At 43.2% G+C, this 15,907-nt stretch overlaps 1 protein-coding gene across 1 annotated transcript in view; it reads left to right on the plus strand.

The window, feature by feature from the left end:
• Positions 1 to 15,907, plus strand: part of LOC308295695 (transmembrane protein 132B) — a gene marked incomplete at both ends in the record, with an annotated part of 319,995 nt that overhangs the window by 43,741 nt on the left and 260,347 nt on the right. Inside the window, 3 exons of the mRNA XM_080738744.1 lie at positions 6,078 to 6,508; positions 8,007 to 8,355; positions 9,037 to 9,274. Of these exons, the coding sequence (XP_080594870.1) occupies positions 6,078 to 6,508; positions 8,007 to 8,355; positions 9,037 to 9,274 (1,018 nt within the window). The remainder of the gene's footprint in view (positions 1 to 6,077; positions 6,509 to 8,006; positions 8,356 to 9,036; positions 9,275 to 15,907) is intronic.

Here is a 15,907-nt window from a genome sequence, read left to right on the forward strand (position 1 = left end):
CTCTCATTGCCACAGTCAGCCCCCCTGTGTGGTTATAAACATATAATATAATATAGTGCGATCATGATATAATGTAATATATCATGGCATAATGTATAATGGTAAAGCAGTTTTAATGCAGCCGGGCCCCAGACGGCGATACACAATGTCCTAAACTCATTATATTTTCACACTCTGCTACACGAGGATACACAAACAACCACCTACGCAGGGAAATGTGTACTGCACACAGACACACGTGTGTGTGTGTGTGTGTGTGTGTGTGTGTGTGTGTGTGTGTGTGTGTGTGTGTGTGTGTGTGTGTGTGTGTGTGTGTGTGTGTGTGTGTGTGTGTGTGTGTGTGTGTGTGTGTGTGTGTGTGTGTGTGTGTGATTGTGTGTGTGTGTGTTTGTTTTTGTGTGCGTGATTCCTTCCCCTCCAGTACAGTAGGTGTAACCACATGCTGATAGGCAATTTAGTAATGTACAGATATCAATATGTGCAAACATATTTGCGTCTGGGGGATCAGCATAATGTGTGTGCTGGCTTGTTTGTAATACAAATAACATGAAATTAATCTGTTTCGGCTTATTATGCTTATAAGCGAGCCAGCCGCCTTTCAGCAGCAACACAAAAGGCTAGCTGCGCCGCCAAGACACCGTTTCGGATAACGGTTTTTATATCTGTGTTCATTTATCTGTCTGTGAAGGTCCTTGTGACAAGTAAACGATCCAAATGTGTGTCAAAGTATTCATTCTGTGATACTTTATTCATACAGTTTGATGGCTTTCAGATAGATAGATAGTTACCCTATAAATTCCAGAGGCAAATTATGGTGTCTCATAGCTCATACAGACATGAGTTAAAAACTCAGACACAAAAGGGTTAATAACACTAAACGCTGACTAGGGCTGTCACAATTATTACATAATCGTCTAATCGCAATTATTTGAGGTAATCGCAATGATTTTGCATAATCGTTTCCATGTTGAGAAATGTTAATATAATTTCAAACACGATGTGATGCATTGTGAGCTTGTAGATCTGCTATTTCCACTATCAATGTTCTTTTTTAAGTATAAAGTTGACAAATATGTCAGTCATTTCTTTGTATATTTAGGTTATGTGTCATAATTGCCATATCCAACTTCAAAGCCTACAAGCCAAACAGGAATGTAATTGTCAACGACAAAAACACAATTAAATCGTTAATCGCAATACTTTGAGTGACAATTAATCGTCAAGTAAAATGTCATAATCGTGACAGCCCTAACACTGACAAATAACAACATAATACGCATGACATTAAAGCACGATAACTATAAAGATATATAAACCATATCTCTAATCAAGTTCCTCAACTTTAAACTTGATTTTATTACCTTAATGAACAAATGAATATTGTTATACATACTTTATGCTTCCAGTCACTAGTTTAAAGTCTTCTTTCAACCACCCTTATATGAGTTTTGTTAAATTATGGTCCCATTTATTTCAAAATTGACGATAAAGTAGGGAATGCTGTAGGAGGAGAGTGGCTAGCTCATGATGATTTTGATTGACAAGCTCCCAACCAATAGCATTCATTGACCCACCCCCTGCTCTGTCCCAATCAATAGCATTTATTGTCCCAACCGATAATAAGCCTAGCATTTATTTCCATGCCGCATTTTAGGACCGGATATAGAAAGACGGCAGATTTGAAATCGCCGCAAAACAGGATTCATTTACGGTCTGTAGAGTCTATGGTCCATGGTCTAAACGGAAGTATTTTATCTTCACGCCGCGTTGGCGAGCTTGCACATCTGCTATTTTCACTACTCCTTAAACATAATGTTTTCTAATTTCGACTAACTGTTTGGGAAACGGTGCTGTAGTGTACATACACCTGCTGTCCTACACAGCCTGGTGTCTGGATTATTCACGCTGTCTGTACATGATTACTTTGTCTGTGAAATCCCACACCGATCCCCGCTGGTCAAAGTGTGGTTAAAAACCCTGTGGTGTCACTGTGAAACAGAAAACAATGATTTAATGTAAAACACATGCAAATAAAAGTGCTCTGTGCCATGAATGCAGAGCAGCCGAAATATGCCATTTCCTCCCCGTGTTTGTGTGTGCACGCGTGTGCGTGTGTGTGTGTGTGTGTGTGTGTGTGTGTGTGTGTGTGTGTGTGTGTGTGTGTGTGTGTGTGTGTGTGTGTGTGTGTGTGTGTGTGTGTGTGTGTGTGTGTGTGTGTGTGTGTGTGTGTGTGTGTGTGTATATCGTCTCTGTCAGTTGGAAACCTCATGAATCCAAACTGTAATTTTTCAGGATTCAAATTCAAAAACAGCAAAAGTTTAACGGTGTAGTACAGGGGTGTCCAAACTTTTTTTTCCAAAAGGGGACCACATCAGAACACATCAAAACACCCAAGGGCCGACTACATCTCCTGACATGATGTATTTTCGGTCGGATCATAACAAAGCAAGTCACATTAGAGATGTGCCGATTGATCGGTGAGTGATTGCGATCGGCCGATAATGCCTCTAACGGCTTTGATCGGTATCGGCTTTGCCTCTATTGGCTTTGCTGTATCTGTGGGACTGAATGTAACCTCAGCTTCAACTCCTACAAGTTGAATTGGATACTAAAGGACCTCAGCCTGCAATCTCCTAATGTTTATACTTAACATACAATGTCAATGTTTTGTAAGAAGAGTCATTAATTATATAAATGCTGCTATAGTAACACAATAAATAGAATAATTTATGGATTCGATGTTGTGATCGGGAATATCGGTATCGGCAGATACTGATTCCAGTTGATTGGCCCCAAACATTGCAATCAGGGCCTCTTTAAGTCACATACTCTACATATGCATCCCATTTAAATGATTTTATTTAACTAGGGTTATAGGGTTATATAAAGAACTCAGCCTTTCACATTACCAAATGTAACCAGACATGTCACGTGCAAGGTCAAAATATGGTATGAGTCACTAGGGAACAAGGAATCCTGACAAATTATACATGGGAAAAATATTCATGTTTAACAGTGCCGTTTATATTACAATTCACCGTTTGTCAGCCTTCTGATTGGTCCCTGAGACTCCCTGACTGGCCAACCAGAAAAAACCATTCACTTTTTGCTATCGGGGGTGGAGTTTGTGCAGTGGAGAATGTTGAATGTGTCTTTCAAGAACTGTCCGCACTGCGCGACACGGAGTTCGCCCGGTACGGCCGCGGGAGGTGATAGCGACGGCAAGCGATCTCGCTCATCATAACGAATAAGCTTCAACAAACTAGTTCACATGGACCTTATCAATGGTCTAAGAGTCACGATTGGGTACATATAATTTAAATGGGCAGAATTACGAAAAGCCAGCCTATTATGTGAGGAGAACTATAATCAGCCTGTCCTCTTCCTACCCAAGATGCAATGCGCTTTCTTTTTCTATTTATATTCTCTCTCTGATCCAGAGGATTAAACTAATTAAAACATATATTTTCGGGGGGAAATTACTGTTTTGCTATGTAATTACTGTACCTTTTTCTTCCCTTTTTATTAATATCACGTAGATGTGTTTTTTTTGGTACTTTATATAGCTGTAATGAGGCTATGAAGGAAAAAAAAATCCCATCCACTTCCACTATAAAAGAATCTGCAATAGTGATTCTGTCCCACTGGGATTAAACAAATTAAAACATATATTTTCGGGGAAACCCCCTGTTTTTCAATGTAACTACTGTACCTTTGTCTTCCCTTTTTATTAATATCACCTAGATGTTTTTCCTTTGGTACTTTATATAGCTGTAATGAGGCTATGAAAAAATAAAAAAATCCCATTCACTGCCACTATAAAAACAATCTGCCCAGGGTCAAATGTCCCATCATAGTAACAGGGCAGAATGGGGCGGGATTTGCAAACTAGTGAATTAAGGAATGAAGCCGAGGGCCGTATAAAATGTGTCCTTGGGCCGCGATTGGCCCCCGGGTCAAACTTTGGACACCCCTGCTATAGTATGATCAAGTAGGACATTCATTTACGGAAAATAACTCAAAAAAGTTAAAATATGGAGATAAGAGGTTCCTGCCGCACGCACACACGCACACACACGCGCACACGTGTGTGCTGGCGTAATGCATTTCAAATAGTGAGCGAAAATCCAAATAGGCTATGCATTTATGCAGAGCACCATGGGAGCATAAGGCTATCTGCTTACGCTTGTATGAGTAATGGGACGTACAGAGGGCTGCAAGCTAATGCCCCCGCGCGCACATTTATGCTAGTACCGCGGAAGCTTTGTCTCTCTGCACCTCGCCATATGTGTGTGTGTCAGCACGTTGGGATGATGCGCGTGTGCATGTGAGTGAAAGGTCTGATGCCGTGCGCGCGCGTGTGTGTGTGCGTGTGTGTGTGTGTGTGTGTGTGTGTGTGTGTGTGTGTGTGTGTGTGTGTGTGTGTGTGTGTGTGTGTGTGTGTGTGTGTGTGTGTGTGTGTGTGTGTGTGTGTGTGTGTGTGTGTCGTTCGTGCGTGCGTGCGTGCGTGCGTGCGTGCGTGCGCGCGCGCACTTTATACTTGTGAGAGCCAAATGTCCCCAAAAGTATTAAGCTGGGTTAACTGGTCTAAAAGTGAAAGTTTTTTAAATATCTAATTGCTTAGCCTAGACGTTGAAACAACATCATTTTAACGGATATATATAGATGCATATACGGTAAAGAGACACTTAAAAAACAGCTAAAATGTAGTCTGATCAAGTTATAACCCGGTTTAGACATATTTTAGACGTCTACTAGCCCCCCAAAAAGGCTCAGTGGGTTAGGGAAACCTTCAGGTTAGGAGATATAGGCATTTAGAGGTTAGGTTTAGGTTGTACCTAAGATTAGTGCTGGTGTCACGCACCGAAAATGCCCGATCTACAAGTTTACAACACGTTTCAGGCGTTTGTGAGCTTGTAGATTGGCAGTGTGTAACTCAGGCTTCAGGAAGTAGGTTAAAAGCTATTGAGGTCCTCACTAGTTGGTAAGTAATACACTTCCGCGCACGATTGAGTGTGCGTGTGTGTGTGTGTGTGTGCGTGCGTGCGCGTGCGGAGACAATGGAAATGCATTACACAGGACAATGTTTCTTGCTTACACATAGTTTGATGAAATGGATGCCTCTCCACGCCTAACCCCGGGTCACTTCCTCTAAACGATGATGTCAGCGTTCGCCCGGCGCTAACGGCCTCTTCTTTCTCTGCACTTTCCGTCATCACGGCGCCATTAATCTCTCTTTCTCCTCAGCTCTCTGCTGCGCTCCTGTCTCCCTCTCTCTCGCCTCTGGAGAAAATATATTTTTTTTTGTCTTTGTCAACATTTCATATGTGAGCCCAACATTTTATTTATCTGCCGATATTTTAGCTGTGCCAATTTTACACCCTGTTGTCAAATCTTAATAGTAGTAGCAAACATGGCAGATCACTACGTGTCGTAAAGCAACGTGTTTTGAAATTGTGATCTTGTACATTGTATATTTTAGACTACACCGAAGACTAAAGGAGTAGCACTGGAGTCTGTTAGTCAATATTCTTTCTTAACCTTTGTTCCTGAAGGAGAGGTTAAGAAGAGAGATGCAGGCAGAGAGATGGTTCATAGGTTCTAGCCAGGTTGAGTTTATTTCAGAGTACAAACAGTGGTTCTGGATAGCGCCATTCGGCTCCCGGGTGATGTGTCACACTATCATGCATTTTCAAGCGGTCTTTATACTTTTTCAAAGTTGCTACATGAAAGGCTTCGAAAAAGAGGTGGATCATAAGCTTGCTGGAGCACATTCTGTCATTCTATTGGTCAGAGATCCAGACGTCTTGTGTCTGTCCTAAGATAAGGGAACAGCCTGCAGTGTCAACCATTTGCTGACAGTAAACAAGCCTACGATTGATAACACTACAGGTGGGATTCCTACACAGTGACAGTAATTGGCCTCAGAAGGCCAGCTGTTGACCCCCGGGAGCCTTCATGATCGAAGCGTCGGATTATGAAGTATGACTTAGGTTGTCTTTAGCTGTGAATTTGTAAAAAAAAAGAAAAAAGAACTAATGAAAATAACTAAACCTTCCTCTCTCCTCTCTCCTCAGTGTCTGACAGTCGAGCGGGAGCGGGCGGTCAGGACGGTCAGGACTCCTCCCCCCAGCAGCAGCAGACGTCCCGCTTCTCCAGCACGTCCCTGCCCACCTACCTGCCCGTCCAGTGCCAGCTCAGCGGCGCCGGCTCCGCGTACTTCCTGCGCGATGCCGGCCAGGACGCGCTGCGCAACGGCAGCCTGGCGACGCGCACCGAGCCCGTCTTCCTGCGCCAGCTGGAGGCGGGCGCAGGAAACGTGCCCGCGGTGAACTGCAGCTACGGCAACCTGAGCGCCGAGATGCCCGTCCCCGTGGAGCTGCTGCAGGCTCCGCCCCCGCGCCTCCTGCCCGCCAGCGCCGCCGCCAGCCAGGTGGTGACCCTGAACTGGAAGGTCAAGGGTCACGTGGTGCAGCCCAGGGTGGGCTCAACGCGCCCCTGGATACAGGTAGTGTTTTTGTTCGACCACTTAAAAGGAGGAGTTCACCCCCAAAAGGACTTTTTTCTATTGATTACTCACGCCATGGAGACTTAAAAAAATTATAATAATAATAATCACATTCCTAATACAAAACTTCAAATGCATTTGGGTCTCCATCCAGAATCAATGGGGGTAAATATTAGGATGACTGCGACAAATACAAATTATTTCTTTCTGTATATATATTTTTAAGTTATTTTGGGGCTGAACTACTCCGTTAAAGTGAACATTTGTAACCTATAATAATATATTATAATCTATGTTAAATACTAACAGTTTCATATATTCATCTAAATCTGCAAAATAACTAACTAACCTGTCAAATAATTGTTATTAGTAATAGTGAAAAGTGCAATATTTACCTCTGAGATGTAGTGGAGTAGTAAAAAGTGTAGATGAGTGCAGTACTTCCTACCAGTAAGCTGATGTAAGCTATTATGTACTGTATTGGTATTTTTCTTGTTACTTGGAGATTTAGATACTCATTTCACTGTAAAAAAATTTTATGGGCATCATTTTGCTTCCCCAGCGAGTGCTTATACTTGGGAAGCAAAATGGCGCCTCCTCTTCCATACATTCCCTTGCAGCAGCAGCAGCAGCAGCCCCTGAAAGCAATAATGAGGAATGCCAATACATAGCTTTATCACATAACTAGCATTTATTTACCCTGGGTGTGGAGGATAAAATGACTGAGAACGTGATAATCTTGGCTCGTCAGCCCTGTAGGGATAGTTGGACAGCTGACCGATCAGCGCAAGCTTGAAGCCGTATTGTCCCTCGGGCTGATATGGCAGCTGATGCGGCAAATGACCAATCGTCAGTAGTGGAGAAAGTACTCACATTTCTAGTGCCAGGTATATAATTAATTATGTATACCTTGCACCAGGGTTTTTCCATTGTTTGTACCTTCTGTTGAAGACCCACGGAAGCCTCGAGCGTGTCCATGTTGTGCAAATTTACGCTGTTGAAACATCGATCAAACATGTACATTTTCGCCCCGAAAAGATTTTTTTTTACAGCGACTGTCCGTCGGGCCGGTAAAAAAAAAAAAAAAAACATTTCCCGACGATCGACAGGATCTGGAGATAAATTCAGAGATGAAGCCATTTTACTGCCAGGATTGCATTGAAGCCAACGCAGGATTTCACTTCCTGATAACGTCATCTCCCAAAGGATCATGGGATATTGAGTTTTTGCGGGGAATGTTAACCTGGTGAATGCTACTATGCCTAAACCTAACCCTTACCCTAACCTCAGTAAAACTATGCCTAAACCTAACCCTAAAACCTAACCCTAACCCTAATCCTTAGTTGGACTAAAGGGATGTCGAAAGGGATGTCGAAAGATCTTACCACTTTTTTGTGTCAAGGACCCCCAAATTGACCGATTTGTGTTAAGAAACATTCTCAACCTAATAGTATATAGTCCATCCATTGAGCTTTCATGTGCTTCTCTTCCCCACCAGGTGTTGTTCTACCTGGCTGGGAGGCGCTGGGACGAGCCCGACCCCCCTCCCCCGGCCCTCCTCCCCTGCATCAGGGCCCTGGCGGTCCGCGAGCCCACCGAGGCGGCTCCCTCAGCGGGCTGTCGGCTCACGGGCATCCCCGGGGTCTGCGTGGTCCGCCTGGAGCTCCCCGCCGCCTGGTTCAACCCGCCGCCGGTCCGGAAGAGACTCACCGACGTCACCCTGCCCTCCGTGGAGGTGTACTACTCTGTTGTGCCCGTAGAGGGCGCCGGCGATGAGTGCCCCGCCATCGTGGACGAGCCGTGGAGGGGTCAGGGCACGAACGCCGGGCCCCTCGGAGGAGGAGGAGGTTAGGCTTGTTTGGCTCTGCACTATTAAGTAGTATTTAAAGGACAACTTTGTTTTTTTTACAACAACATTACATTTTAGATTGTAATTAGAGAAAAGAAAAGATGAGTGTTAAAATGTTTTCATTTACTGCTTTTTATCATTTTAGTGATTTTAATGACTTTGATTTCAGTGGGTTTTATACACAATAAGCCATCGATTTCTTTACTATTTACAGTAAAACTACTAGCCCCCATAAGTCACATCTGCCCTTGAAAGATTGTGGTGCATTTTGGGAATGGGCTTATTGTGTTTAAAAAGACATACAGTATTTAGCCACTTGCATGCAAAGTCACTTGCACTGAAATCAAAGTGATTAAAATCACTAAAACGATAGAAAGCAGTACATGAATACATTTTAACACTCGTCTTTTCTTTTCTCTAATTACAATCTAAAATATGAACCCTTGTTGTAAAAAAAAATAAGTCCTTTAAGTATTATTACTCGTGTTATGACAAGATGACACTGAGACATGTATAGCATTAACTGTTCTGGACATCTTTTTGGTTTCTTTCCCATGATTACAACTGCTCTGTTTACTTTTTCCCCGCTGTACACGACAGTAAATGTTTGAACTACTCCTCTAACTGCTGTGCCGCCTCTGGGTCCTTGAGATAATAAAGGTATCTTATATCTATCTAGGTCTGGGTTTGTCCGCTGGACAGTGGAGCCCCCCGGTGGCGGGCGACGGTCTACAGGACATGCAGAGGGCGGGCACCGTGGCCCTCACGGCGGGGCCCGTCCAGGCCAAAGGGGAGAGGCTGAGGCTGGACGAGAACGTGGAGGTGGCGGTGCCGCCCAGCCCGGTTCGACTGGGGAAGACCGTGTCATTTGGGATCTACATGAGGAGCAACTCCGACGTGGAGCAGCTCACCCTCAGGTGAGTTTCCTGGCAATTATTGTATCGATTTATTTTTTGAGTGGTGTTCCTGGAAGGAGCTAAGCTCCAACATCTGGCTTTGTCCGGTTAGCGTGGCCTACCGTTGCCTGTTGAGATTGGCACATTTTCCGGGGCAACCTGCCAAGATCACACATGTCACACGTGTCTTCTTCTTATCTTTAGTTTTTGGAGCCGTGTGCAGAGCACATGGGCTCCCTCTGAGTGGCAATGTGTGTCCTGTCTCACCAGAGTCTGTGTCCAGTCGAGAATGAACAGGATCTGCCCATGCGCAATTCTTTGGATGGGATTTATGTCACTTTGAAGTGAGCCGATTTTTTGGATGGGATTTATGTCACTTTGAAGTGAGCCGATTTTTTGGATGGGATTTATGTCACTTTGAAGTGAGCCGATTTTTTGGATGGGATTTATGTCACTTTGAAGTGAGCCGATTTTTTGGATGGGATTTATGTCACTTTGAAGTGAGCCGAATCTCTGGGATCCGTTCTTTTCAAAGAGCCGTTCAAAAGTTCTTTATTTTGTAAATACTTTGTAGATTTTGATTATAATTACAAATCACTTCAATCAAAAACATAGACCTGGAACTGCTCAAATTCACGGCTCCACTTCGAACCGAGGTTTGATTTTTTACTCTCAACAAAGCACTTGCAATGTAGTGCATTTGAATCTACATTTCAGTGCACATCATGGGGTGATCACTGCTTGCTTATTTTGTTGCAGAGTGAGATCAGCAGACAAAGTGACGTGAGTGAGGTGAAACCTGGGTGAAATCTGCCAAACTCAATAAGCACTAACGGTACATCTGGCCTAAATGAACAAAATAGAGGGTATGCGCTTGACATCATCATCATACCCAGAAGTTATGCAGGAACGCCTACTGAGTGGCAAAAAACTACTTTCTGGCCTTGACAGCCCATACATGCAAACAGAAAAGTCCTTTCTGATTGCATTAAACAGCGTTAAACGTACTTTGCCACTCGATTTGCCTTTCACTTTTTGTACCCTCTATAGCACTGCTCATTTTACACTAGGTGTGTTTTTTCTCTGGATTGGTCGGTCTTATTCACTGCCATCTTGTCGGGCTGGCCTCCTCTTTGTTGCTGGTGTAAACGCTGCCGTGGAATTCACCCTTTGTTAGCCTTCTGGTTGGTCCCTGACTGACCAACCAGCAGGCTCTATCTGCCTTGTCCCGCCTTTTTTATGTTGAATTTGATAAAACATATTTTTTGGAGAAACAAAAACATTTAAAAACATGCTGAGTCACTATACTGCCACTGAACAGCTCCATTTTACCGAAACCAAGTTTGAATTTAGAATTTACAATAACAGAATAACAATACGAAGCAACTGAATTAGAATGGTAGTGGATGGAATGTCCCACCGAGTGTCCCACCAAGACACAGCAACCAATGGGTGTGAAGAGGGGCGGGACAACAGACTTGACAAAGGGTGAATTCTGGATCAATTAGTGATCAATGTGGCAAATAGGGGTCGAGACAATATTCTGGGTGGTGATGGTTATATGCTTTATCTAACATGATATCATGGGGAGAAATACAATAACACTTCAGGTCAGTGGTACAGTAGTTCTGCACAGAGCACAGGTCAGAGATCATAGCTATACTGTAGCTGCTTCAAGGACGAGTTGAACCAAGATATGCTGTACCAAAACAATAGCTATGAGGCCTATTGGGGACATCTAGGCTCGACCAACTTCCAAATATCATGATGTATTGTAGAAGTATTAAAAGTTATGGTAAATATAAAGGTTAGATGTGAGGAGTCGTATCATTTTTTCCTCACTGCGTTCCGTTTCTCGTTCCCGTCTTTGCGGTTTTCTGGTTCATCATCAATGAGTATCGTCAGTTTCCTCTGGTGAGAAATGGGTGTGTGAACCCCATACTTGCCTTTCTACACAAATGTATTGTCAAGTGGTTAGATGCGTATTCTTTATTGAAGGGTTAAATGGTGGGCTTTACATGGCCCACATTTAACAAAATAAACAAAACAACCGAACCATTATATCGGGCTTGGAAAACAACCCAATAAACCCTTGACAAAAGTGGTCAGTATCCAAATTTAACAAACAAAACAAATGAATTAATAGAGTGATGAAGGCAGTGATAGTAATGGCAACACAGTGTGCAATAGTAGGTAGTAACCTACTAACCTGGGAGTAATCCTGAAATGAGGTGTTGTCTTCATCAGTCTTCATAATAATGTTTAAAGTTCAACGTTAGTTGTTTCTGGGTCGAAGCTTTGTTATGGCACGGAGAGGACATATATTACAACTAATGCAGGAATGTGGGTCATTTAATTCTCACAAACATACTGTACTGTATCTCTCCGAGTCTCTCACTCACTCGCACACACACACGCAAGCACGCAAGCCCGCACGTACACACGCTGGCACACAAAATACTAGAATGTTGTGCCCGCTTCGTGTATCCACATGAGACTGGAAACGCAATCAAGTATATTAGGATACTCTAATATACTCCAATTTCAAACCCTAAAGCTAACTTCAGAACGTCTAATCCTAATCCTTACACCCGAATCCTCAATCTTTCTCTTAATGTTTCTTGTATTAACTCATTGAGTGCCTATCCCGAACTAGTTCGGCTTTATTATCGCATCCCAGAGTGCCAATCCCGAACTTGTTCGGCTTTTTAATGAAAAAAAAAATTTTTTTCAATTTTTTTTTTTGTCCTCTGTTTACAGAGGACGATATTTGCCGATATTTGCTGATATTTACCATCCACTCCAATGCAATCCAGGATCTTTAGAGCTCATTTTCTCTGTTTTCTCTCCCATGCATGAGGTGTGCAAGGTTTAATCATGGCTAAGTTGACGAAAATCTAAATCTAAAATGCTTGGTAGCCAATAGCTAACTTCAAGCTAACTTCATCCTCTTCCTGTACATGCACAAAGGAAAGTGTTCTGGCAAGTCATGGCTCCAGGGCTTGGGCATGCATTACCAGCATATCTCTATTATTCTCTGGTCACTGGGCGCCCTCTAGTGGTGATAGGCTGGCATTAAATGAGTTAAACTCTCCAAATCTTTTGGTTTGTCATATTATACTACACTTGTGGGGACATTCACATTTGGTCCTCAACAAGTAACACGCACACGCACACGCACACGCACATGCACTCTCTCTCTCTCTCTCTCTCTCTCTCTCTCTCTCTCTCTCTCTCTCTCTCTCTCTCTCTCTCTCTCTTTCTCTCTCTCTCTCTCTCTCTGCAGGCAGCCTTCTCCTGAGTTTGATGGCTGTCATTGTGTACCATTGTGGTATTGTTGCTTCTTTTCAGGAGCCCGTAATGCAAATGACAACCTCATGAATATTCACCACGTATATAGATATCTGCAGAGGACAGAAAGAGAGAAAGAGAGACGGCCAGGAGAGAGGGAGAGGGGGAGAGGGGGAGAGAGGAGGGAGGGAGGCGGGCAAAAGACAGATTGAAGGGTGGTGGCAGGGACAGATAGAAACTATTTTGCCTTATTGGGGAAAGCTCATAAAATGTGACCCCCATGGGGGCTACTTTTTGAGGGGCACACACACACACACACACACACACACACACACACACACACACACACACACACACACACACACACACACACACACACACACACACACACACACACCCTCCAGGAACAGCCATATATCTCTGTCTCTGTCAAGGTGGTCAACCTCGTATGTCCAAAACTGTTTATCAGGATTCATATTCAAAACCATAGAAAGTAGCAGATCGGCCAGCTCGAAACACGTTGCTTCGCGCAATCGAACCATGTTTCGAGACTTGTGGATCGCGGGCGTATAGGGATGCAACTTAGCTATTAATTAATGCATTGATAGTTGATAACCTTATTGATCAATTAAATGATTAAGTGTTTTTTTAGGACCAAATGGAAAATTCGTATCCGAAACCGTAAATGAGTGCAGAAACATAATTGCCTGCCCTTGATGTATAGAACATTAACGAGCGCCAACAAGCTTCAGCTGGACACAGAGACACACACCTCCTCTTTGCTGTGCTCTATGGAGTCTGTCTCGTTTCTCTTCAAAAGCCCTTGAATATGATGGAATAAGGATTACTGTGATTATGTTAAGATCACATTCACACACACTGTACCTTTAACTAGGCCAATAAAAAAGAAGTTAAAAAAATAATAATCTTGGCGACAATTAATCGATTTTAGATTAATGGTTAACATCCCTAATAGGGCGTTAATTTAGGGAAAAACACAAAAACAAAACATTAATATGGAGAGATGTGAGGTTTCTGCCCGACAGCAAGGATATATATTCTCATCGGCTCTGTACCCCCGAGAACAGATATCTACCATGGAGGAAAACAAAAAAACAAAACTGAAAGTTGATAGAGCCCTGATCTAGACTGGAGCTGCTGTTCCAGAATCCTATCTCCGCCACATCCTTCTAGTCGCCGACTGTAGGGATTTACGGCTGACAAAATGACAGATTGTGCCGATTTATCACTGCACACAGATAACGTCCCCCGGCTCGCAGCCGCACATTACCATAACAATGGACACCGTGCTCCTGTGGGCTTCAACTCACAGAACAAGAGTTTTTAGGATTTAAACTTTTGCACCCGGGAGAGAGACTACTTTATTTATTTTTTACACACAGGCTCGCACAGATTGTTTTTTTCTCTTTTTCTCATGGGTCACCCTCCGCTGGTGACAATGACGTATTTTTGAAATATCTATCAATTCCAGGAATGCATGCATTTATGTATGTATGCATGTATGTATGTACTGTATGTACTTACGTATATACTCCATATTTTAACTTTTTGTGTTTTTTGTTGTAAATTAACCTTGTAATAACAGCCTACTTAATCATACTTTAGCGTCACACAAAAGTATCAAACGTTACAGATCTCCGTTGTGGATCTGATACTATACAGCTATCTTTGAACTTGAATACAGAATCGTATTAGCAGACTTCCAAGCATGGAGGTCGGCTATTTTACATATTTCCACCAAAAGGCCCTTTTTGAAATGTCAGCCCCTGCCTCTCTAACATTCTCTGCAGGTCCCTGCACTGGAATGGGTTTCATCAAATTTGGCTAAAGGGAAGGGAGGTCACAGATGAGTTTTGAGAGAAGATGAGATAGAAAAGGAGAAGTGGGGAGATGATCACAGATCACAGTCTGTGTGAGGTCAGAGAGAGGTCTTGGAGGAAGATGAACCATGTGAGAAGAGGTCATGATGGTGGGCGTTCTGTTCTTAACCTTTTCCTTGTTCAGGACCCACTTGGAAACCTCCAAAAGTGTGCCTTTTGGCTGATGGGTGAGCCGTGTAAATTTCAGTGCATGTTCATTTTAAAGGAGAATTCCGGACTAGCCGTCTTACCACGTTCATTTGATGTTATGATATCCCACAGCGATCGATACATTAAAAAAATATATATATAATAATAATCTCATGTCCTTGGCAGCTCCGACCATGAGCAGTGGGATTTACGCTATACCGCTTATTTATATCGCCCGACAGTTCTTTTTATTCTTTTTATTTTCATCTGACTTTCATAATGGCGGAAATGTCTTGATGTGGCTGTTTTTCTATATGCTCACTAGAAACCATACTGAGAATGAATAACGAATAAAGAGTCTTTCAGTACGTGCAGTCTTGCACGGATGCTAGTTTGATGTCAGTTGAAGCTGTGCCCAGAACAACATAAAGCAAGTCAGGACAAACGTGTATTTAAATTAAGTTGGCTTGCTTTGCCCCTCCCTGTTGGGAGGCAACAAAAGGGAGGGACATGTTCTTATCAAACAAACTTTGTGGGAGAGAGCTTTGTGGGATTCATATAGCAACGGCCTTGGCTGGCGATTATTAACAGCACAGAGAATAACTCATACAATACAGAAACATCATTATACTTCAATAAAAGCATTGTACATGAAATAGGTCTCTGTCTGCTAAACTACTTGAGAAAGAGAGAGAGAGAGAGAGAGAGAGAGAGAGAGAGAGAGAGAGAGAGAGAGAGAGAAAGAGAGAGGACGAGATATCTGAGAAGATAATATTTAGTCTTATCTGTTGCGATCAGAGTTTAGGGCCTACAGGTCATGGGTCACAACTCCCTCTGGTCAGTGAAGCTTGATTTGGAATCGCACATAGGTTCTAGGCGTAGCCGCTCGTTTTCTATTGACCATGACGGAGGCGCACCTTTAGTAGTTGTAAACCAGGGGGCCAAAATAGTAAATCTTCGTCCCCCCGACATTCGTCAGCTCCGCGCGGTCCAAGGGAACACAAAGGAGCGTTCCCTAGCTCTGGTTCAGCCAATCAGAAGCTTCCGTGGGCGGGGTTTGCCTAGAACTGATGTGCGATTAACGGGTCAGTGTAAGCCTTCTCTGGCTTGTGCTGTCATGAGCTACAAAATATAGCTTGCACCTGGCTACTGTCTCACTTCAGTTGACTAGCCGGAATTCCGAGGAGAGGAGAGGAGAGGAGAGAGGAGAGGAGAGGAGAGGAGAGGAGAGGAGAGGAGAGGAGAGGAGAAAAAACAGTGACATAAAACAGGGGAGAGGAGAGTAAAATGAGAACAAAGGTCAGATGACTTGGCTCTAAGCATTTTTTTAATT

Source organism: Nannobrachium achirus (assembly GCF_963921795.1).
Source record: "Nannobrachium achirus genome assembly, chromosome: 12".
In the NCBI taxonomy this organism is placed as follows: Eukaryota; Metazoa; Chordata; class Actinopteri; order Myctophiformes; family Myctophidae; genus Nannobrachium; species Nannobrachium achirus.